Genomic DNA, 25,113 nt, shown 5'->3' with positions numbered 1-25,113 from the left:
AAAAATATATAAATAATTAATTACATTTGTAGTAAATACCACAAATAAGTATAGGGTGCTCTATAGATATATATACACACACACACACACACACACATATATTTATATATATAGTATATATATACATGTACATATACATATGTATGTATACATGTATACATATATACTCATACATATGTATATTCTCATACATACATCTATGTATATGCTTATATATGTATACATATACATGTATATGTATGTATATATGTGAACATATATATGCATATATACATATTTGAATATATATCACCCTGTATTTATTTTATATAATACATAATTTTATGCATATACTTAATGTTATATATGCATATAATTATGATATATAGACTATATGAGAGTAATAGTACACTTCAACCTGGTCTCGGGTTGGGTAGGGGTAAGGATCAGGGATGGCTTTCTCGAGGAAGTACCCACTGGGGAGCATTATGTAGAATATGTCTGAACTGTTGTCATGATGACTGATGCACTCAAATGCTACCTTCAGTGAAGGGAGGCAGCAAACAAATACTCACAGTAGTCACCAAAATTTATCCAACAAAGTCGAAGCGCAGAGCTCTGGAGATATTCAGGCAGAGATTTGTAAACTCTGTATTTCTCCCTCTTAGCAAATCTCAGCATCCTGGAAAGAGACAGGACTCAGCTGGGAAAATACAAGGCATGTAGGAAGAGGAAGTCGGTTTTGAATATCTCTGGAATAATACCCTCTGTTTTTGCAGGTTGTGGTTGCCCCACTTCCCTCTTGTTTTATCTCAGGCTCCTTGTCTCCCCATTGAATACCATTTTCCACAGAGGGAACTTCCAAGTCTCTGTCTTAGAGATTATGAATATCTTATGATTAGAATATTTTCATGTTGCCTGGGACATGTATCCAGTTTACTCCATTACAAATCTTCATTTAATTCTCATGATGTTTCGGGCACTGTTCTAGGCACTGGGGATGTAGTAATGGCTACGACAGATGAGGTCTATATAAGAAATATGTAAAAACTTGCTATGTTAGCTAGTGTTAGTGCTGCAAAAGAAAAGAAGGCAGAATAACACAATAGAGAGTAAAAAGAGTGCTAGTTTAAATAGAATGGGCAGGGAAGATCCCTCTGATGAGTGATATTTTAGCAGAGATCTGACATTATTACTATTATTATTATTAAGAGATGGGGTTTTGCTGTTTGCCCAGACTGAAATGCAGTAGCTATTCATAGGCCTGATGATGACTTACTGTAGCTTTGAACTCCCAGGCTCAAGTGACTCACTTCAGCCTCCAGAGTAGCTGAGATTGTAGGCACGCACCACCATGCCCAGCTTTTGATTGATGTTTGAATTTAATGATTTATTTGTATGTTGCCTTTTTGAATTGTCTGATGAAATGCTTCTCTTGAAATGTGTAAAGCATCTTGAGATGGTTCTTTAAGCTGATAAAGATAGACGAGGAGAGAGAAAACAAGAAGTGAATTACTAATTTGTGGCTGATATATAATGTCTACAAGAGCAGTACGCTCAGAGCAACCCCTCGTGGGCCTTCCTGCCACACATCTTTTATCTATGTTTACCCTTCTTTTGAACACTATACCTACATTTTTGAGAAATCAAATAATTCTACATTCTGTATTAAGTTAGCAAATAGTCCATGCCTTTGTATTAAGTTAGCAAATAGTATACACCTATGCATATAAATAGTTTATGCTATTTTCTTCATGTGATACTCAGATTTACTTTTCTAGTAGATGTTTAACTTACAAATTTAGAGTGTCAAATTGTGAGTCTAATAAAGAAAAGTTAAGTTTACTTTTCATTCTAATTGAAGTATCCTTTAAAAGATTACATAAAGGTAATTAATTTGTGGGCAATTACTGAATTTAATGTTTGAGAATTTTTAGATGGGTTTTCACTGAAGTGTTTCTCTTTGACTTACAGGTATTGCTACTGATTGACATTCAAGTCTCTTACATCAACACCAACCACGAAGACTTCATTGGCTTCGCAAAGTACGTGAAACACTTGATTGTCACATGCATTCCTCCTGTTGATTTGTCTCAAACACACATTGTGAATTTTTGCTACAGTTGCACCACCTTTTGAGAGTACAATTTGTGTCAAGATTAACTTTCAGTTTGCTTATTTAGGAAGTCTGAGCTCCGTGGTCATAGGGCAGGGATATTTACTATTCTCTCAATAAAGTAGTTGGCTCTATTATGCTGCATATGAAGTCATATATGCCTTAGATACTCATCATCTCATCATTTCTGGATGATGTTCTGCAGTTTGTACTTGATCTCCTATAGATAAGCAGTAGTTAATGCACGTTTAAAATTTTGAGTGGAACAGTTTTTCAAATAAATTTGAAATATCACATGTAATTTACAGGATGCAAGCTATTTCAACTTTTCTAAGTCAGACTCTAGAGGCCTGGTTTTTTAAAAACTTTTCTTTGTGAAATGTATGTAATCTGGCAGGATGAACATTTTCTTTTCTATAAAGTGTATATATAAATATTGCCATGCTTCATATACATTATCATGCAAACGTTATGGTTAGTTACTCAGGATTGGCTGTTTATTGTATGACATTTTTAAGAACCTGAATTCACTATTTTTTCCTGCCCATTAGTGAAACCGATTTTTGTTTGAGTTAAATAATCTTGATACTACCTCTCAAATATATTTTTGGCATTTAAGTGGTTCCAACTTCAAATATTTAAAATATAGCTTATTTTATATAAAATGTAAAATAAAAGAGCCTATGTACTTTTACTTAAACTGACTATTCAAGAACAGGGACAAATAAAAAATAAAACATGACAAAATGTTAAGCTAATTTATTTTATTACATTCTGACTTAGAAGAAACAGATATGTAGACCCTGTGACCTAAACTAAACAGTGGCCTGAGGAATTTATAGGCAGGTTTTAGGGAGAAAAGACCCAATTATCCAACAGAAAATTATCTCATCCCAAACTTGGCTGTGGTTGTGATGGTCTAGCCAATTGTGTAAATATATTTTGCATACAGTGGCTATTACTAGTAAGTGGCAGATAAGTTTTCTTCCACCGTTTTCTGTCTGTAGTGTACATGTAATCTTGTTAGAACCCAAAGATAAATATATACCCTGGTCTAGTTTTCTTTGCAGCCACACTGCCCATGCCTGCTTCTTGATAGGTATTTGCTCCACAGGCATTTCGCACAGACTTGCCCCCCTCTCTTTAGCTCCACTGTTCATTTCCTTCTGCAGAATCACCTAGACTGTAATGTCCATCCTTATCCCTCAATCTGGAAAGGGATCAGAATTTTTTCCAGGTTTCCTCCACAGTCAGTGAACTCCAGGTAGCCTGTGCCAAGCTCTACTCTAGTTTCTATAGGGGAGGGGATGAAGAAAAAGAAAATACTTTTTGTATTTTCATAATTGAGAAGTATAGAGACACACATGTAAAAATTTAAACTGACACATTCTTCATTTTCCTCACTGCTTCTCTGAAGAGTTTAAAAGACAAACAAATCCTTGAAACATTTAAAATAACAGGAATGCTGCCTTTAAGGATGATTTTCATGGATTATAAATGCCAGTTAGGTTCTTATGAAAATGTAGATGTTGATGTAAACTTGACACAATAACTTAAAAGTGGAAAGGATGCTGCTTTGTTGTAGTACCCCCATTAGAGGGGAAAATGTAGAAAAAGTCATAATCTATTTAGAAAGGTTCGAGTTTAAACATATTATATAACCCGTGCTTCAATTTAAATTTCATTTTTATACTCTTCTTGAAACTTTTTTTCTGTGATAAATGAGCTAGAGTTTCATTTCGAATAAATTTCAATATTTGCTGTCTTAGAAGCTGTTAGACTCCAGTTTTATAATGATCATATTGATTTATAGGTGTTCAAGGGCATGTGATTTTTCAAATTTAATACTTCCAAACAGTCTTTTAATGTAGCCTCTCTGTAATCCAGGTGACTGGTTCTGTTTTTCCAGCAGTGAGATAGACTATGAATCTTTATGATACTGGGGAGAAAAAGAAGCCTAGTTAATACTGCTTTAGAAATCCAGCAACTCCACACATTTCTTGTCTAATTTAAACTGCACACTTAAGCCTTCTTTAAAGGACTGATCTGGGAGTCAACAGTCTAGGTTATTTTTCCAGGTTATGCCACTGATGAGCTTTGGGTTTTGGCAAGGCACTTAGCCTTTCTATGTCTGTTTACTGATGTGTCAAATGGAATAATAATCCTTGTCTTGTATACCTTTCAGGATTGTCAGAAGATCAAATTAATGAAGTTATGTGGAAATGCTTTAAAAAAAACTGTGGTGTAGTCTATAAAAGTGAGAGATCCTTTCTCTCTCTCTCCTCTCTCTCTTTCCCCATACATGCACATGCATGTGCGCACATACACACACACATTTGATTACTACAAGAACCATTTTACTTTGTGATGAAGTTATAATGACTTAAGTATGATTGCCACTGGAATAGTTTTTAGTTGCTAATATCATTATCTCTAAATGTGATATTTTGCCCTGAGATTCAGAGATAAATGTCCTTTCCATTAGTATGTTGACTTGGAGTTGACATGGGGTGATTATGAAGATGAAGAAATGTTCATTTCAAAATAACTTTGAGGGGTTGTGGTTTTTTTGTGCTTTTAAAAATTAAAAAAATATGGTTGTAGCTATAAATTTTAAAGTTGGCAAGAATGCTGTTTCCATCAAGGAAGAAAAGTCAAGCCATATTTGAAGACAATTATGTAAGTATTTTTAAGTTCCAAAGACAGAAAATTAAGGTCTGGAGTTGAAGAAAACAAGTATTTGTTTCATGAGATTTTTAGAGAGTTGCCAAAGAAGAAAGAACTGCCGCCTTAGATTTATAGGATGGTGATGTACATAGTACTTTACACATGTAATTTTTTTCAACTCTGATGACTTTTTGTTCTAATTTTTTCAAAAAGGAAAATAAATTGCTAAAATAGGATTAATAAAATATTTAGTTTCAGAGTAACATTCAGGACATCTCAAAGTTCTTCTTTCTGTTATAGAATTCATACTGCCATGTTGAATATGTGACACTTTTTTCCATCTTCTGGTTATTTGTTAGACATGGACTGTAAAATATGTACCATGTGTAATGTGTCCAAATAAGCACTGCTCTGGGCTTGCTTTGGAATTTCCTGGCTTCTAAATGCTCTTTCAACCATAATATAGTTTCTGAGCCTGAAAGTTCGGTATTTCAGAAGAAAACGTCAACTTCCCTTGTGATTTAAGGATTTTAATTTGTCGTTTTCCTCTTTAGAAAAAAACCCTAAATTACATATATTTTTACATAATATGACTAGTTTTTGCTATTTAAGAAATAGGAACTGGCCCAATTGTTTCTTCATTTACTTCCCCTCATCCTCAGTAATCCTCATTTGAACAAAAATGCAAGCTTGTTTGTGGAATGCCTTGGGAAGTGAAATTTCAAACTCCTCTGCTCTTCTTCATTTGTTCTGACACAATTTGCTTTGTGAGTTACTAGGATTTATGCAGGCCAATGGTTAAAGAGAAAGATGGGCTATAGATATGTGCTGTTAAAGTAACATCTCTATACACCACAAGCAGCAGACTAAGGTCTATTTGTTTTTCAATCTGCGCAGTAGGTCTCAGCACCTGTTTTCTCACAGTTGAAATGATACAGTGTGCAGATTTCAGTTCTTGTTATATGAGCACCATGAAAATTCTATGGGTCCTAAGATTCGTTATATCTTTTTCCTGATCCTCTGGAATGCCACTGTTGCTGTTTTACTAAAGGCAGTACATTTGAACCTTGCCACTAAATTCCAGAGAAATCTTAGTCTTTCCCTTTACATTCTTAGTTTATTTTTCCCTAATGCATAATTATATTCTATTATAATGTTTCTAGTTCCTATTCTTACATGAGAATGTCCTCTCTCTTGAGGAATCAAAACTTAGTTATTGGAATATTAAAAGATCCTTTTTTTGACTCACACGCAAACTTAGGAATTAAATGTTTGGTTTCTTACTGAGATTGTTGTCAAGTAGAAATACAGGGGTGAGCAACTTGAAAGGACATCATTCATATCACCTGTTCAAATAAGTTATAAATTCCAATGTTCCAGTCACCATTTAAAAAATAAGTGGATTGCCACGTTTCTCTTTTTCTCTTCAAATATGTTATTTTAAACTTCCTCTTCATCCTTACCATGAATCTTAAGAGATAAGTGAGCCTTCTTTTATAGGCTCCCAAGTTCTGTAAGATTTTCTTATATAATAATTAGCCTGAGACTTCACTGAAGATCCCAGAGGAGGAACAGACATTGTTTCTTCTCCCTTTGGCTTCAGTCTGATTGGACGGTGCCTGGACTATCACAGGGTAAGTTGTGTTAAGTTACACTCTTGAGACTCTAGTGAAGTGTTCATAATCTTTCTTGGATAATATAAAAGAACAGTCTAAAAGAGCTTCTTTACTCTGTAGCACTGTTGCACAATAGAACTTTCTGAGATGACAGAACTATTGTATAATCTGTGCTGCTCAATACAGAAGCCACTAGCTGTATGTGGCTATTGAGCAGTTGATATGTGGCTAGTGAAATGAAGGAAATACATTTTTAATTTAACTCAATCTAATTAAAGTGTTAATCTGGCTACCAGCTACTGCATTGGACAGCAGAGCCCTACAGTATGGTGAACCCAGCTGATGGCTCTGGCACTTTCACTGTCTTACTTTACTGACAGCTTAGTGGTGATCTTCAGTGGTAGCTACTAAAAGAGAAAAAGCAAGACCTTCTAATTGCTGCGAAACAAGTCCAAAAGAGCTTCTTTACTCTATAGCACTGTTGCACAATAGAACTTTCTGAGATTATGGAATTATTGTATAATCTGTGCTGTTCAATACAGGAGCCACTAGCTGTATGTGGCCATTGAGCAGTTGAAATGTGGGTAGAGGTAGAGGTACACCCTGACATTTCCCATGGAATCTACATCTGGAAGGAACTTGCCATTTCCTTAGTGCATCTGAGCCCTCTTTCAGTGGCATTAGAATGTGCTCCATTCTTCTTTCTCATCTTTCTTTCACTTTTCAGCCCACTGCAATCTAGTTTCTACCACACCACTCTACTGAGACTGCTTTTGTCCAGGACAAAACCATTTATCCAATGGACAATTCTGAGCCTTTCATTTGACATTACTAAACATTCCTTGTTGAAGAGATCTGTTCCTTTGTTTAAATAACCTCCCACCCTACTGGTTTTCCTCTTTTCACTCTAGCCACTTCTCAGTCTTAAGGAACTCTTCATCTTTTGATTATGGCTTAAGAACTGTTCTTTAATCAGTTTTCCTCCCTAGACCCCCTTTTCTCACTCACTGCATTATTCCTAACTGATCTTACCCACTCCAGTGGTTTTAGTTGCCAACTTTATCTGATGACTCCAAGTCCAGATCTTCATTTCAGGACTTCTCACTGGACTATGTGCCATATTCAGATGTCTACTGGACATCTCTACTTGTTTATCCTAGAGAAGCCTCAAAATTCTAGTCCCAAACTAAACTCATCTGCTCTTATAATTGATAACTTCTCTGTTGTTCCCACTTTCTATGGATGACACCTCCCAGTTCTATTCTTTGCTCCTTATTCCCCTCACATCTTTGTCTATCCATCTTCACAAAGTTCATGTGATTCTATCTCCATTATATTTTTTGAATTCATCTATTTCTGTCTATCATCATTGCCACTACTAAAGTTAGTCCTCTCTTACTTGTGTTACTACAACAGTCTCTTCCCCCACCCCCATCACGCTCTTTCTCCTTCCTCCTGAGAGTCTTCGTTACTTTCAGGATAAAGTTTAAACTTATTAATGTAATTTCCAAGGCTCTCTATAATTTGTCTCCTGCTTACCTCTTCAGCGTGTTCTATTGTCACTATTCCTCTTTACTTTACTCCCTATCTCCATGCTTCAGCCAGTCTGGCCACTTTGAGATCCCTAAATATACCATACTTTTGCTTTAACATGTGCCTGTGATATGCTTCCTCAAATTACTTAGGTTTCCTAGTACAGATGAACATTGATAGTCTGGTTGTAAATAACGCTGGCATCAAAACAGAATTCCATAACTATTTCTTAAGATACTACCATAAATCCTCTGCTACATAGTGTCAGTGGTGAGAGAGGTAGAAATACCAAGATTAATGCTTTTGGCTATCAAGGAGCAGGCATTTTTGGAGACCCAACTATAACACAATCTTGTATATAAACTACAGGCACAGACCAAGGCTTTGGAAGTGCATGAAAAGGAGAGATAACTGGAGATTTCTAAAAAGGCATAATTCAGACATGGTACTTGATTGGACTTTTAAGATTGGACAGGACTCCAATAGTCAGAGAGAGGGGGTCTGAGTTGGCTGCTTCCTGTCTTCTCTGCTTGAGTCAATATTATGCATTTTGGGAAACTAATTTGTACTAAAATGTTGCTCTGATCATGTCACTTGCTGGCACAGAAACATTGAATGTTTTCTGCTGCCTTCAGAGTAACAGCCAAATTCTCCATAATTGGCCCCAGCATACAGTAATTGTACTAGATGGCTTTTAAGGTCACTTACAAACCCCAGTCTATGATTGGATAATTCTGCCCTAATAGTTTTACTCTCCATAACTTCCCCATATGCCTTATGGCTTTTCTACCTCCCGGCTTTGCTAATACCAATCTATTCTCTTAAAATGTAGTCAGGCGTCTTCCTTTATTAAAGTTTGTCTTCTTTTCCTTTTCCGCGAACATCTCAGATCATATCACCTGAAATTATATTTCTTGTCTCTAAATATTCTAACATAACAATTATGATGGTATAGGATTTATCTGATAAATGGTCACACATCATAGACGAGAATAGAAGAGACTGTGCAAAAAAGTTTTGAGCCAAGAGATAACATTAGGGGTTCTCTGATTGTCTTCTAATGTACTCTTATTTTTTTTTTAAAGTTTAGACTTGTTATATGCTTTTAGAATAATTATGTCTGAGCATACACCAATTTGGTTCTATGTTTTAGTGTTCTGGCAAAGCCTTCCACAGTGACTTGTGTGTAGTAGGAATTTATATGATGAACAACAAATGTGTGTATGCACATACACACACACACACACACACACACACATAAGAAGAAGAAGATATGGTAATTATATCCCACATTTTAAACAGAAGCACTTTTTTTTTGCTTTCTATTATATCCTCAAATATTTATTCATATAGATTTTGTTATTTGTTATTTTTGTTTTATGTGTGCATATCATTATTTGTACCAGACAATCATAGGCTTTCGATTACAAGAACCATACCTTATTCATATTTTTATCTTCCACAGAGTTGATGCCCTTCAGTTTTTGATTTATGTTAAATGAAAACACAATACATAGGTATGTTTTATAGTATTTCCAAGTTAGTTAAGTAACTATATCCAAGAACATGTCCAAGGGCTCAGGTTAATTTGCAAGTCCTTACAGGTTTCCTCATGAACACAGTTTTAAATACATGCTTTGAAATGCTGTCAGTTCAATTATTATATCATACAGAAGAATTATGACAAAGAATCTATTCTAAGTAGGCAGGCTATTTTTTATTTTGTTGTTTTTGAAGTAACCTCAAATAGCTAAATACATCATTAACAATAGAATGTTTAAGTTTATGGGGCCAATTGCTGCAAAAAGATTATTTTTTAGGTGGAAAATAGGGCAACTTAGTGTTTTTTCTAAATCTAGCATTTAAGATGGGCTTATAAAGTAAATTTTTTCTTTCTGCATATTCTTACAAGTGGTAGATCCGAAATATGCATTATTTCATAGATGGAAACTCTGTCAATGGACATTGTCTTTATCTAGTATAGCTAATAAGCTTCTGAGAGTAATTTTGTATCTCAAGGAGTATTGGACCTAAAAGGAACCTAAGAAACAGCTCATTTAGTCCCCTAGCCCTTCTCTCTGTCTCTGTTTCTGTCTGTCTCCCTTATGACACACATATACACGTTTTATAGCTGAGAGACTGAAGTCCATTTTGATCAAACTTTTTGCCATAGGTAGCAAAGGAGTCATTAACAATCTCTGTGCCTTTTGCTTTATGTTCACCTTCTTTTCCCTTAAGTGATTTGAAGGGGACTGACACATAATTTAAGAATCCCCAATAATTTGTTCAAAGTAAATACCTGTGGGTCTACAACAGTTTGGAAGTTTTCACTACTAGTCAGTGCTTTAGTGAAAACATTTCTCCTTAAACACAATTATGGTGCTTGGAAGAGATAACCATGACCTATGAAGATGTCATGATCTCATTATAATAGTTTTCCCGTTTATTCCTGGAAGACTGGGGAGCCTGGAGGACACTGGAAAGGTGACATTTAATGTGGAAAAACAAAGTAAGGAGGAGATCCAAAGCACTTAGGAGAGCGATACTGAAGATGCTGTGTGAGCCAGGGCATGAGGGCAGCCAGAGGGCGGTGTGGGCACATTGGATCCTGGTCACCTCTTTCACAGCCTCACCTACCGGACATGAATAATGTAGATTTAGACTGTTCAGGGAAATGGTTAAAGAGGAAATAATTTCATGGTAAAATAAGAGGATTAACCATTTAATAGAAAGCTAGAAAAATTCAAAGGAAAGAAAGAAGTTTAAATTAGCAAATTTAAAATTGAAAACCAAAAATATACACAAAATACTTTTAGCTACCAAATACAGTGTGGCCTTTCACTACTCACCCCCTGCCCACCCTCAGTGGAATGTAGTGTTTTTTCATGAGTTTGAGTGAAGGAAAGCAGCTTAAATGTATCTGAGGAGATTATTAAAAACTGTTGTTTTGACCAGCCATTCCAAGCGTGGTATTGATTTCTAACTTGTTACTGCAACATAACATACCATCACTTTAAACAGTTAACTGAGGTCTTTAGTCTTCCTTTTCTCTATTTTAGACTATTTCATTCATCTCCAAATCAGCTTCCACAAACTATTAAACAGCCTGTAAGAATACTGAGTATTGCTGATCTTCCCAGAACAACCAAAATGAGTTGTATTTCTTATATTGATAGATGTTTATTCATGGATCTATCAAAAGAAAGCCTTTCTCCTTTTGAGGGATAGAGTAACCTAGTGATGAAATGTGTGGGCTCTGTTCAGTTGTTGGAGTCCTGTCTGGCTTTTAACCCACTCTATTTATGTCCAAAATGGGGGTTACAATGACATCAACCTCATTGGGCTTTTCATCCAACAGATATTTCGTGAAGCCAATCATGTGCCATGTCCTTTGTAGACCCTGGTGATATAGCAGTGAACAAAACAGACACAAATGCCTACTCATGAGGAGCTTACAGTCTAATGGAAAGAGGCAGACAAACACACAAAAGAAATACACCCTGTAGTGTGTTGGAAGGTGAGAAACGCCAGATAGAAAAATCTGGGGATGACAGTCCTGGAGGAAGGGAGGGATGCAGCTATAAATAGGGTGGTCAGAGTAGGCAAGACTTGAAGGAGATGTTGGGAACCATGCAGATAAAAGGGGGAAGCATATCCTAGGCAGCTAGCTTGCTAAAACACTCTAAGTGGGAATGTGGTGGGTGGGTTTGAAAAAGAGCAGGTGCCAGTGTGACTGGAACTCTTCAGGGAATGAGGTGAAGGGTAGGAGGAGATGAGTCAAAGAGGCAGGGGTGGGGGTTGCTTGAGTAGGGCCTTGTAGACCCTTGTATGGACTTTGGCTTTTACCATTAAGTGGAATAGTGTTGTTGATGTGGTAGAGGGTTTTGAGCAGAAGAGTGACACAGTCCTCCTAAAAGTATCACTCTGGTGTCTGTTAAGAATCGACTTCAGGGAGATGAGTATGGAAGTAGAGGCCAGAGAATAAATGATTACAGTGATCCGGATGAGAGATGACAGTGTCGTGAACTAAGGTGGGACCAAGAGAAGGGATGAAAAGATGGTTAAATGTTATATGTGTTATAAGAAAGTAGTCGACAGCATTTTCTCATGGTCAGATATGGGTTGTGAGAGAAAGAGGAGTCAAAGATTTTGGCCTAAGCACTTGGACGTATGGTATAGAATTGCCACTAATTAAGAGGAAGAAGGAAGACTGTGGGTGGAGCAAATTTTAGGGGTGATTTCAGGAGTTCAGTTTTGACATATTAAGAATGATATGCCCATTAGATACCCAAGAGCTGATGTTAAGTTGTTCAAAACATGAATGAGTCCAGAGTTGGGACTTACACATTTTTGGATCTGCATAGCAGATCCAAACCAGGGATGCATTAAAGGAGTTGTCAGAATATATTAGAATTCAAAGCAATGAGACTGGATAATATCACAAAGACTTTGTGATGTGGAGCCATACTACTTGGTACTACCACTTATTAGCTGAGTGACTTTCGGAAAGTCACTTAGCTTCTCTCCTCATCTATGAAACAAGAATAATCATCGTAACTATTTCATGGGGTTGCTGTGAGAATGAAAATGATTAATATCTATAAAGCACTTAGAACATGTTATATACTCGATAAGCATTAATTTAATTTCCTTTACAACTCTTCTGTCTACCTGTGGGACATTGAAAATATGTCAACTCATATGTTATTAATGGTACAATGCTGCTTTTCTTTCAGTGGTGTTATATTTTTGGTTTATGTGCTACTAGGAGTTATGTGCTATTAGGTGTCCCATTGAGTTGGTTTTGCTTCCAGAATTAAACTCACCTGGAATTTCAGTATTAGGTCTGCTTCCACTGATTTTTTTTAAAGCCTGCATATATATTAGTATTTGTTACTTGTTCAGGAAAAAATTGTATGTGTCTCTTCAGTGCTGCTTTCCTTTGCTTTTCTCAGTGCTCAGCAGAGGAGCAGTCAGGTTCACAAGAAAACCACAATTGGAAATCAGGTAGGAATTGCATAAGAGAATCAGTGTATGCATGCCCCAAAGAATTTGAACTAAATCGCTTGATTGACTATTTTTTTAATGCAAATTAATTGTGCAAATTTTGCTTGAAATGCAGCTTTTCATTTTATTTTGTTTTTGCTTTTATAAAATTTTGGAGCAAATTGCATTTTTTTGGGCTATTTTATGCAGTTAACCATAATGATTTATTTTAAATAACCTTTCTGCTACTTGCTCTGCATTTCAAATTTGACTCCTTGTATCCTATTTTGCTTGCTTACATTACCCCTAAGTTTAATTTAACATTGAATCTGTGAGTCAGTTGAAGGTTAAAACGTGTTGAGTAGTTGCATGAGCTTTCTGGGGCTGCTGACTAGTTCACACATTTGCACAGCTTGGTATCAGTGAAGGGACAGCTCAAGAAGAAGGCAGTTGGTGGACTTAATCTCTGCCACACTAAATTCCTGTTGGTTAATGAACGTGTTAATTCCTAAGAAGATCTGAACTTTTGAGTTTTTGTGTTTTTGGGCTGACCAGCTGTCTCTGACTAATAGCGCTCTGCAGAGATTGTATTAACTCAACAGTTTGCTGTTTCTTTTATGTTTTATGTGATAATGAATATTTGCATTGTTATTTCTTTTCAAGTCAAAACAATGATGGCTTTACAGTTTTTAAAAAACGTTCAGAGGTACAATTATTGAACAAATTGAAACCTCTGCTCTAGATTTTTTCCCCATTGTTTTGAAAGGAGAAGAGGTAATAACAGACTTTATTTTAAAAACTTTTTTTCTGAACTAAAGCATATAATTCTTTGCTATTTCAGGGAACCAATCTTCCGCCTTCAAGGCAAATTGTACGAGCTAAGTTCTGTAAGCTTTACTGTTGCTTTTTCATTTAGCTTCCCAAGGGCACAGTTTGTCTTTAACTGATTAACTCGACTAGCGCTTGCTACTAATTTTTTTTTAAACTTAGGTTGTCTTGTCCGTAACACCCTACCATTGAAATAAAAATCCTCTTAAGAGGGTTCATCCCTTCACTGCTAATAACTTGCTGTGATTGAAAGGTATGAACTAGTAAACTCTAAAATGCTATAATAATAAACCCTTAACACTGTGGGTGCTTTGATGTTTCTCTAATTTTAATGGGCCTTAAAATAATTAAAATCATTAATGATCTTCATCTCTGTCCTTTTATGCTATGTTGTTATAAAGTGTAAGCGTTTCTCTTCCCCTTGTATGATAGTATTTCTAATAAATGTAGATGATGCTTCTAAAAGGTGGGTAAATATTGAATATCTGATTTTGCTGTGTTTGTCGATAAGCCTACCCAATTCCAATTATTTGCATTTATTTAAAAAATAATAAAACAGAAAAGCAAAGTTATATCGATGGTCATTTTATATGGCTATAGAGTTAAATCTTTGAAAACCAGATATTGTGTCTTCTTTTATGGAAGTGTAGAGACATTGTCAAATGACTAGTCATAGGCATTTAGAAAAAAAATTTAAACTCTAATTTCTACCATGGATAAAGCAGGCATATTCTTCCAACTATGCACAAGTTGAGAATGAGATTGGAGCATGGGTCAATTATTTGCCCCATGATATTTTGGGAAGATACAGGTTTTGGACCTAGACAGTCCTAGGTTCACATTCTGTTCTGTCACTTAGGAGTCATGTGGCCTGGGACAAATTGTGCCTGAGTTTGCCCAGCTGTGTGATGGGAGGAATAGAAAATATCTCTCAGGGTGATTGTGGGATTCAGAAATGATATATATATAATGAGGTTTGCAGCCCATTACCAGATATGTGCCCTGTAAAGAATAGAATGTTACTCCCAGAAGTTAGGTGCTGTTTCTTCAAATTCTTAGGAAAAAAAGTTTAAGTATAAGAAAATTATAAAAGTTATAAAATGAGAACAATAAAACACATGGGAAAGTTAGAAGCTATGACAGTTATTCTGATGTCTACAATGTCCAGATTATGGTTGGACATGGTATAAAGGATTTACCTATAAAAGTTTCCTCCTGGTCAGAAGCATCTCTTAGCTCATAGAAGTATATACATATAGGAAAAGCAATAGTGTAATAGCATAAATGCATACTTTAAATCAGAGGAAACTTGGAACAGCTTTCAGTTATATTACTTCCAAATGTTCAAATCATGCTAATTGGTTTCCATGACTTTACTTTTGCTGGATACTTCAAAGCCCACACATGGAAGTATTACATCTCAAGATAATAGAATTGGGTGAGTGCTATAACGGAATATAGATTCCTTATCCAAAACTTCTGGGGCCAAACATGCCTTGAAGGTCAGAATATTTTGGACTTTAGAAAAGCAATATATTGACTATATTATATATTACCCTACATTTTTGTGGAGTTAGAGACAACACTCTATAATGAAACATATTCTATTTCTGCAGTGAAACAAAGGAATAGTCACACCAAGTAAACTTTTGAATAAAAGATAAATCCTTTCACATCAGATCAGGTTTTGCTACCAAATTTGTTTAAAAAAAACCTTTCAATTTGCAAGCAAGGGATTATGAACCAGAATATGTTATTTTCCAGACTCAAATCCAATAATATATACAAGATACAATACATGTTAAAGGATCCTTTGTAGTTCTTCCTGCATAGCAGAAATAAGCCATAATGACTTGAAATTTTTTCTTTATGAATCTGAGCGTGTGCTGTTGATTGGGGTTCATATGAAAATGGTTTTGCCTATTAAGAGGCTCAAATCTGGGGAGTCTTGGAGCCCAGCCTTCTGACTGGTGCTGGCTTTTATGGTTGGTGGGGCTGAAACACCCTGCAGCATCTTAGGAAGTGATTCATCCATGCTGCTATCCTCTTAGGGCTCCTGGTTGTAGGATATTGTTGTGCAGCATCTGTTCTGAAATATTTTAGAAGGATTTAAGAAAGGCAAAACTCTTCTTTAAAGTCTAAATCCTATTTGTTTATGTCTGCCTAGGAATTTTAATAATTTCACAAGTTGATGTCAGCAAATGTACCAAAAAAATGTGAGCACATAAGTTACCTAAAGCTGGAGTGCTCAAAATTTTAAATTTAATGTTCATTCATCCTTCGACTCATGTATTCAAAACCAAAATCTGTGGTGGGTGTTTAGAGAAGAATGATGATGCATTAGTCACAGGCCTTATCCTCAGGAAGCCCACAGCCCAGCAGGGATGATGGTAAGTAAGCAAATTGATGTCTACTTCCTTTTCCAAGGCTAACTACTTATAACCCTTCAGGTCTTACTAAAACATCACTTCTGAAAGAGGCCAGCCTTGATCACCAGATTTAAAGTTACCTTCCCTTCCCAGTGTCTTTCACTATTGATTACATTTTATTATTAGAAACAATCTTATTTATTTATTTACTATTTTTTGTCTTATGTAGGACATAAGCTTCATTAAAGCTACTTTTATGTTGCTTAAAGCAGTACAGAATCATAGTAAGGTTTTAAGCACAATTATATAACATTTGATAATCACATTAACAAAAACTTCGAAGGCAAGACAAGACTGGAAAAAGATTAGTTAGAAGGCTGATGTGGATAAAAAATTGTGGTGATCCAGGTTTGGGTGTTTGTAATGAATTTGAGGAAAAGCTGGTTAATTCAAGAGCTATTAAGTGGGAAGAATCCAGAATATCTGTGATAAACTGGATGTTGGAGAGAAAACTGGAGATTGTCTTCAGTGCCATCAAGATTTATGATTTAGGCACAAGTAAGATGGTGCCACTCTTCACAGAGAAAGGAGCATAGTGAAATCAGTTTGGGATCCAGAGGAAAAAAAGGTAGCTTTCTGGGTATAAGTCACTGTAGGAGTTCAAAGTAAAAATGTCCAGTGAGAAGCTGGATAAAAGTATCTAAGTCTAAAAGAGACAGAGAACTCTTTCTTCCAAAAGTATTGGAGAGTCATGGAAGGATTTCCAATAGGAAAGGGAACTCAACTGATTTTTACATTAGAAAAGTCTGTAATGGAATAGTTTGAATGAATCAAACTAGAGATACAGGAATTGGTGAGGATGCTTTTGAAGTTATTCAGGTGGAAAAAACGTTGGTTGCAGGTAGTATTTGGCAGAGGGGACAGATTCAAAATATATTCAGAGAGTAGGATTGGAAGGTTATAAAGAGTTCTCAGGGAGTTAAGTCATCCTTGTAGGCTTACGGCTAAGGGGATGCACTGACAAAGGTAGTGCAAGAGAAGGTGAAGCAGGTGTCAGGGGAGATGAGAGAAGAAGATGCTGATTTCATTTTGAATGTTTGTGCTTATGGGAAATATCATTGGGGTTTGAGGTTCAGGAGATACGTTTCACTGTTGTCAATAAATACATGGTAGCTGAAGCCATGGGAGTAGATGAGTCCACCTCCAAAGGATGAGAACACAGAAAGGAATATAGGACTTAAAGGATAATGGAGAAAGAAGAACTGGAACTGAATAGGGAACTGAAAAGGCAACTAAGAAGTGATGAGAGAGTTAGGAAAACTTGGAGACTGGTTAAACAAAAGCTAAAAGGAGAGAATGTGTCAAGGCAGGAATGGTCAATAGTTTGATGTTTCGAAGAGCTCAAGAAACTTGGAGGAAGTTGTCAGAGAGTTGGACTGTGGAAGGTCCTGTGCAGGTTAGGGACTATCTGAGGGTCCAGTGATAGCACAGGTTCTCTTGGCTTTGTAAATTGCTCTTCTGCTCTACAGTTGGAAGGTGGCATAAAGCTGAGAACACAGACAAATGAATTGATATTCTGAGCTGGAATTTTTCTAGGGAGGCAGCATGGAAGGTCAAGAGAGAAGATGAGTTAGAATTTTTAAGAGAAACAGATTGAGGTAAAGGACTTGTAATCTCATATGAGAAGCTTTAATTGATGTAATAATCAGGATAGATTAACCAAGTAACAAACAACCTCAGGATTTCAGTAGATTGGCATAATTCACCCTGCTGTAACAATTCAATGAAGGTCATCAAGATGCAAGGAGATACCTTGCTTCACATGGTTAGTAACAGACTGGGTTCTGGAATTCCAGAGATTCCAAAATCTCCCTTCTCCACCTTCTTTTGCATAGAACCTGCAAATTTCATTCTCCCAGCAGATAGGAAACATAGAAGCCTGGGCAAGGGAGGTTTTTAAGAATCAGTCCATAAGTGACACACATCATTTCCATTTTGTTGAATACAACTTAGTTGTTTGGGCTCATCTAGCTGCAAGAGAGGAAAATAAACTCTGAACTTGTGCCCAGGAAAAAGAAAAGACAAAAAACAAAAACAAAAACAAAAACATGATGTTGACTGACACTTGAAAGGAAATGGACAAGCCAGGGAATTGAAGGTTTTACAAAAATCAGGAAAAGTGTGTGCTAGGATTAAGGAAAAGAAGTGATGAGGTGGGAGGTTAAGGTCAGTTGGTGGCATGTTGTATTTCAAGGTTTAAGAGTAAAGAGAATGGCACATGAAAGTCAGAGGTGTTATTGGAGTAAGAGAAAACAAACACTGGAGGGAGGGGCACAACAAGTGATAAAGATATTTGTGGAACATTGTCTTCAGAAGGTGTGACTAGCTGAATACAAATGGGGATGAAATTTCCTTGGTTGGAATATGTTAGGGGCCAGGAGAACTAATGTGGCATTTACATGACTAATAATTCATTTCTTTGACATCAAGAGTCTAGCAGGAAGGCATTGCTGACATGCTCCTTGGCCCAAGAACGTATCCAACTACAATTGTATAATGGGAAAGACTTTTCCTTTAAGCAGGAAGTAGAGCAAGTGCTCGCATGAGCCTGGATGTTATGGTACCTCTTAGTCCCAAGCTTATTTTCAGTTTTGTTTGCCATTCATGTGCCCACTATTATTCTAACTTTAGATTGGAATATGAAATTTGGCTTTCTCAAACCCGAAGGTCTCCAGGTCACTGAATTATCAACCTTTTGTATTATAGGCTGCAAACAGAAAAAGACAATTCCTTACAAACAGGGTTTCTTCTCTCCCTACTTTCTGAAAACTAGTTTCAGTAGACACTAGTCTCTTTTTCATAGGATCTCTCACAGGTCTCAGAAAGTGTAAAGACACCTCACTATCCTGAAATTTTTCTACCCCGTCCCCTAGTTCTTCAATCTCTGTAAGAACATGGTTTGAGTCAAATGTTAAAAAGGTGAGAGTTTAATTAGTTCCTTAACAAATGAATAACAAGGATTGCCAACATCCTAACCTAAAACAGATCCTTCCAGCCTTCTCACCTTTCTCCACTCAGCTAATTCCACCTTTTAGGGTCTGTCACTCTTAACCCCCACTCTTACCTGGCTTCCCAGTACTGATATCTCTATTGGTTGGGATTTTTTTTCAGCTGTAAATTTCAGAAAACTCAAATGACCCTGGAAAAAGGGAATTTGTTAGTTTACATGAATGGACACTTCAGGGATAGAATCAAGCACTATTTAATCCACAACTAGTTTTTTTCTTTCCATATTTTTGTTCTGCCCTTTTGCTGTGGTTCTGTTCTTGCCTCAAAGGATTGCAAGATGACTGTCGTCAGTCTCCAGGGGATGTTCTTCCTAGTTTGAATCCAGCAGAAATAAGAGTCTTTTTTCCCAGGATTTTCAGAAAACCTTCTGAGGTTCAGTCTGACTGGACTGGCATGGATCATGTGCTCATTTCTGATGCATCCACTGTGGCCAGAGAATGAGGTATACTGATTAACTTAGGCCACATCATATGGAGCAGGGGAGGCACCTCACCAGAACACATGGGCTGCTTCTGCCCTTGAAAGAGCTATTGTTGGAAGAAGAGAGGATAGATGCTGGAGGAGATGCATCACAGATGAAGGCAGGTACTTGCTGAGCATTGTTTTTCTTCAGAACAATCTAATTTGGATAATAGGATTTTTGTGTATGCTATCTTTTTAAAGGAGCATAAGATGGTTAATACTTCATCATTAAAACCCTATGGTTCACTTATTAATTAAATTTAATGATTTTTTTCCAATTAATAAGTTTCCCCTTCTCTCTCTTTTGTTTTAAAAATAATTCTCTTAACTCTACTAAGTTGAGAAGCAACGTGGTGTAGTGGTTCTTCCGAGCTGACACAGTGGGGTCACTGTGTCATCGTGAGCAAATTAATTAAGCCTTACTGTACCTCAGGTTTCTAATCTGTAATAAGCTGATAATATTAGCAACTGTTTAATAAGGTTTTTGTATTAAATGAGAGAATGCTAGTTAGGTACTTAGGTATAGTGTTGGGTGTTTTACACACATTAGTTCATTAATTCCTCTCAACAACTCTATGAGGTAGGTACCTCTATTATATCAGTTTTACAGATCGAGGAACTGAGGCATGGAGAGGCCAAGTAATGTGTGCAGTCACAAAAATCATAAATGATAGCACCAGGATTAAAATCTTAATCACTGTGTTTAATCACAGTTCTAATAGTTTATAAATTTCATCAAGAACCTCACTTTGTAGCCTGAATTATTCATAGTCTCATCATTTAAATTCATTTGCTTATTTTATTACTTAATATTTTTCTTTTTTTTTTTTTGAGACAGAGTTTTGCTCTGTTGCCCAGGCTGGAGTGCAGTGGCATGATCTCAGCTCTGTCTCCCAGGTTCAAGCAGTTCTCTTGCCTCAGCCTCCCGAGCAGCTGGAATACACACCTGGCTAATTTTTGTATTTTTAGTAGAGACAGCGTTTCACCATGTTGGCCAGGCTAGCCTTGAACTCTTGACCTCAGATGATCCTCTCACCTTGGCCTCTCAAAGTGCTGGGATTACAGGTGTGAGCTGCCGTGCCTGGCCACTTAAAATTATTCTTATAATAAAGCTGTTAGATCTGAAAAGAGTGAACATGGGTTTATATGAATTAATCTGATTAACAAAAAAACCACAATGGCTATTTGAATTTGTTTCCATTTTATTTTTTAATTCTATAAAAATATCTCCGAAGGGGCTAGTCAATAGCTTATAAAATATAATAATCATTATTTTATTATAATAAAATAGAGATTAGAGTTTATGAAAACCACACTTGGTCAAATAAAATAATTTCTTCTGCATCTTTGAAATGTGGAGTTTTATTTGGAATAGTATTTAATCTATGCCACTTGTGCTTTTTTCCCCAGAAATAAGCAGATGTACTTTTCATATTTTTACAGCCAAGTTGCATCTTAATGGAGAGTTTAGAGCATAAAAACCAGTGAAGAGATTATCTTATGTACTAAAAATTACTTTGAAAAACCCTATTTAATAGGCAGAATCTGGGTTTCTCCTATGTTTTTTCTTTGGGGCAGTAGAGGCAAGGGCGTGTTTCACCTGAGGAAGAACAACTGGTGAAACAAAGGCATCTCTCCTGCTGCCTCCCTCTAGCTGCCCCATAGCTCCTCCCTCTCCCTCCCTGCTTCCTTCTTTTCCTCCCTCTGTCTCTTTCTATCTCTCTCTCTTTTTTTTTTTGGTACTCCCTCTGTCTCTTTTATCCTCTTTGATACTCTCTTTTTCACAAGTGTGGTGTGTTTGATTCCAAGTAAGAAAATGCCTCTATTATTACAATTCCTTGGAATTTTGGTAACATTTAAAAATGTTAGTGTTTCTCACCTAAGATATTATTTTGTTACCCACTTTATAGCTTATTTAGTACAAAGTATCAATGGAGACAACAAAGTATCTATTTGTTACTTGTATCTAAAGTAACATAATTTTGAATCTATAATTTTCAAATTAAACAATAAATATATGATCACATATCTTATTGTGAAAAAGTTAAATAATGCAGATAAACTAAATATACTCTTGACCCCCACCCAATCCCACTCACCTCCATTACTACAACCACTGTTACCATTTTGGAGTATATATACACATATATATACACACAAGTACATGTATATACACCCATACACAAAGACACTGTGATTTAAAAAAATAAAAATAGACAAATATTGTACAGGTTTATGCTAAAATTGTAAACTCCACCAAGCAAGAATTTTTGTCTCCTGTTTATTGATGTATCCCTAACAACATTTAAAAGCAGGTGTATGGTAGCTGATGAGTAAAATTTGAAGTTGAACTCACTTTATTCACTTAATGATATGTCTTAGGGATCTTTCCATGTAAATTCATAGACAGAGTTTTGCTCTGTTGCCCAGGCTGGAGTGCAGACAGAAGATGACAAAACTTCTTTGTGGCACAATATTATAGTATTCTACAGTATAGATGTGCCATACTTAATTCACATTTCTCTAAGAATAGGTATTTGTGCTGTTTCCAGTTTTTCCAAAACAGCTGAACCAGTTCATAGACTCAACAACTATATATGTAAGTACCTCAAACCCAGTACTGGATAACTATATTTTATATAATTTCTGATAATCTAATAGAAAGAATACTATATTGTTGCTTTGATTCACATTTTACTTACTGAAAGTTACCAAGAAGCCTTATACCAACTTAACAGACTTTGGTATCCCTTCTCCTATTAAATGTCTGATGTGTCCTTTGCCCATTTTAGGAAACCATTGTATTATTTGCTTATTGATTTTTAGGATTTTAAAAAATAGTCCATGTACTTTTTTTTTTGTATTTTATATATAGTACAAATATTTTCTACTTATCTATCTCTTGATTTTCAGTTTGTTCACTATATAAAACAAAAGATTATAATTTTGGTTCAGACAATTTTAAACATTTTATGGGATTTATTTTGTATCTTATTTATATTTTCTTCCAATATTTTTGTGGATTTTTGTACTTAGCCATATTAAAATTTTTTTGTTGTTGTTTGCTGATCATATACTTCTATCCCCTTAAACCACAGTACTTATGTCTCTAACTTACCAGTGTGGAGAAATATTTTTCATGCTTATTGGCCACTAGTATCTTCTCTTTCAAATGAGACATTAATGCCTGTGTTTATAATTTCTTTGATTTTTTTTAACTTTTAGTGATTTATAACAGAATTTTGATATAATAATTATATTGATATTTTATCATACTTATTAACAGTTTTTAATAAATGTTCTTATGTAGAATTTAATTTATGTATAGGGTTCTTGAGGTAAAGTTTTAAAACTGTTTTGTGGTAATCTTTGTTGTTCTTTGTTCTCTCATGTCTTCTACTGTATTTACATTTAGAAAGGTGGTACCTACCTTAAGAGCAGTTAGATATTCATCGTTGTGTTTATAGCATTTTTATGAATCCATTATTGACATTTGTCCCTGTAACTCATCAGAGATTCATCATAGCACATGGTACAAGGTGCGGCACTAATTTAGGGAGCAGAGTATAGAGGCTAAGAGCATAGAATCTGCCATATCTGGTTCTGTCTCTTGCCAGACACGGGCAAGTTCCTTAATATCTCTGTTTCTGTTTCCTCATTTGCAAAAGGAATATGATCATTGCATCTTAGAGTTGTTGTGAAGATTAAATACATTAGTTTATATCAAGTACTGTGTTTGTATGTTGTAACAACTCAGTTACTATTGGTTATTATTATTATTCCAAAGGACCTAATGTATAAATATAATCATATGAATAGTCCATACCATCACCATTGATTTGCAATACTTCCTTGATTATGTAATAATGTCAACAATAGTAGCATAATAATCATAGTGGTTCACATTCCTTAAAAGTTTACTTTATGGCTAGTTACTGCCTTGAATGTTTTCCTTACATCCACTCATGCAGTTCTACAGCAACCCTGTGAATTAGGGTCCAGTGTTTTTCCCATTTTATAAATGATGGGACTGAAGCTTAGAAAAGTTAAATAGTTTACCCTAGGTCATACAATGGATAAGTGGCAGAATTCTGACCTCAGTCCTGGTGAAGGGTGAACTCTTAAGCTAGAGTCCGTATCTAACTTATTTATCTTATCCCTCCATCTGTTGACTTTTGTACAGTGACACACTTTTTAATTATTGCATCAGTCTGTTTTAATAACTGCTAGGTTTTCCCTTTTATTTACTCTTCTTTTTTCAAAACTGAATTTTACTTTTGTAGGTAACTTATTCTTTCAGTTGAAGATGAAAATTTTGTTATATTCCAAGTAGAGTTCTATTGGTTGTATGTAAAGCTTATAAATTCATATGGGATGAAGTCTCAGTTTTTTACTTCCTGTTTTCCTATCCAATCAAATCGTTTGTTCTGTTTTTCTAACTTCTGTTTCCCCCTTAATTTAGGTAAATTTACATTTCTTGTTAAAATATAAAATAGCTGAAAATACTTAAGATGTAATTTTACATAGGATTTTTCAATTATATCATCTAATTATTTATTGATACAAGAAAACCATTGGTTTTTAAGCACATATTTTGTATCACTGGAGTTTACTGGATTCTCTAGTAGTTTTAAATATTCAATTATAAATTTTATCTTAACTGTGTGGTTGCATCTTTTATTTCTATTTTCTTTTTTTTTTGAGACGGAGTTTCGCTGTTGTTACCCAGACTGGAGTGCAATGGCACGATCTCGGCTCACCGCAACCTCTGCCTTCTGGGTTCAAGCAATTCTTCTGCCTCAGCCTCCCAAGTAGCTGGCACTACAGGCGCGCACCACCATGCCCAGCTAATTCTTGTATTTTTAGTAGAGACGGGTTTCACCTTGTTGACCAGGATGGTCTCGATCTCCTGACCTTGTGATCCACCCGCCTCGGCCTCCCAAAGTGCTGGGATTATAGGCGTGAGCCACTGTGTCCGGCCCCATCTATTTTCATATATTATTCCTTACAGAACTATAAAATTGTACTGGATTTTCTAAGCTGCTTTTTACTTTAGTGGGAATGTTTTTAGTCTTTTACCATCAGTTTTAATGTTGGATTTTGGTTTAAAATATATTTAGTGTAATAAAGAAATAAATTTGGGCCTGCAATCCCAGCACTTTAGGAGGCCAAGGGAGGCAGACCACTTGAGGTCAGGAGTTTGGTTATTGGGAGTGATTGTTTGCCATTGAGCTAATTTTCTTATTATTCAATTTAAGATAACATTATTCTTTATTAAAAAAAAGGAGGAGGGCTGGGCGCGGTGGTTCACGCATGTAATCCCAGCACTTTGGGAGGCCGAGGTGGGTGGATCACGAGGTCAAGAGATTGAGACCATCCTGGTCAACATGGTGAAACCCCATCTCTACTAAAAATACAAAAAATTAGCTGGGCATGGTGGTGCGTGCCTGTAATCCCAGCTACTTGGGAGGCTGAGGCAGGAGAATTG

At 35.9% G+C, this 25,113-nt stretch overlaps 1 protein-coding gene across 18 annotated transcripts in view; it reads left to right on the top strand.

Annotated features, from left to right (window-relative positions):
* The window catches only part of DNM3 (dynamin 3), a 551,570-nt gene that overhangs the window by 234,462 nt on the left and 291,995 nt on the right, over positions 1-25,113 (top strand). For 12 of the 18 annotated variants that reach the window (XR_013529537.1, XR_013529536.1, XR_013529535.1 and 9 more), the window contains exons 12-14: positions 1,954-2,024; positions 12,867-12,918; positions 13,739-13,768. Coding sequence is in view for 12 of the 18 variants with exons in the window: in XM_035280125.3 (XP_035136016.1) it covers positions 1,954-2,024; positions 12,867-12,918; positions 13,739-13,768 (153 nt within the window). In the remaining 6 variants the exon portion in view is untranslated. The remainder of the gene's footprint in view (positions 1-1,953; positions 2,025-12,866; positions 12,919-13,738; positions 13,769-25,113) is intronic. The other 6 variants (XR_013529540.1, XM_035280126.3, XM_008985018.5 and 3 more) reach the window with 1 other exon arrangement.

This window comes from Callithrix jacchus, chromosome 18, assembly GCF_049354715.1.
Source record: "Callithrix jacchus isolate 240 chromosome 18, calJac240_pri, whole genome shotgun sequence".
NCBI lineage: Eukaryota > Metazoa > Chordata > Mammalia > Primates > Cebidae > Callithrix > Callithrix jacchus.
The sequence above is the reverse complement of the archived record's forward strand: the minus strand, read 5'-3'. Positions and strand labels throughout refer to the sequence as shown.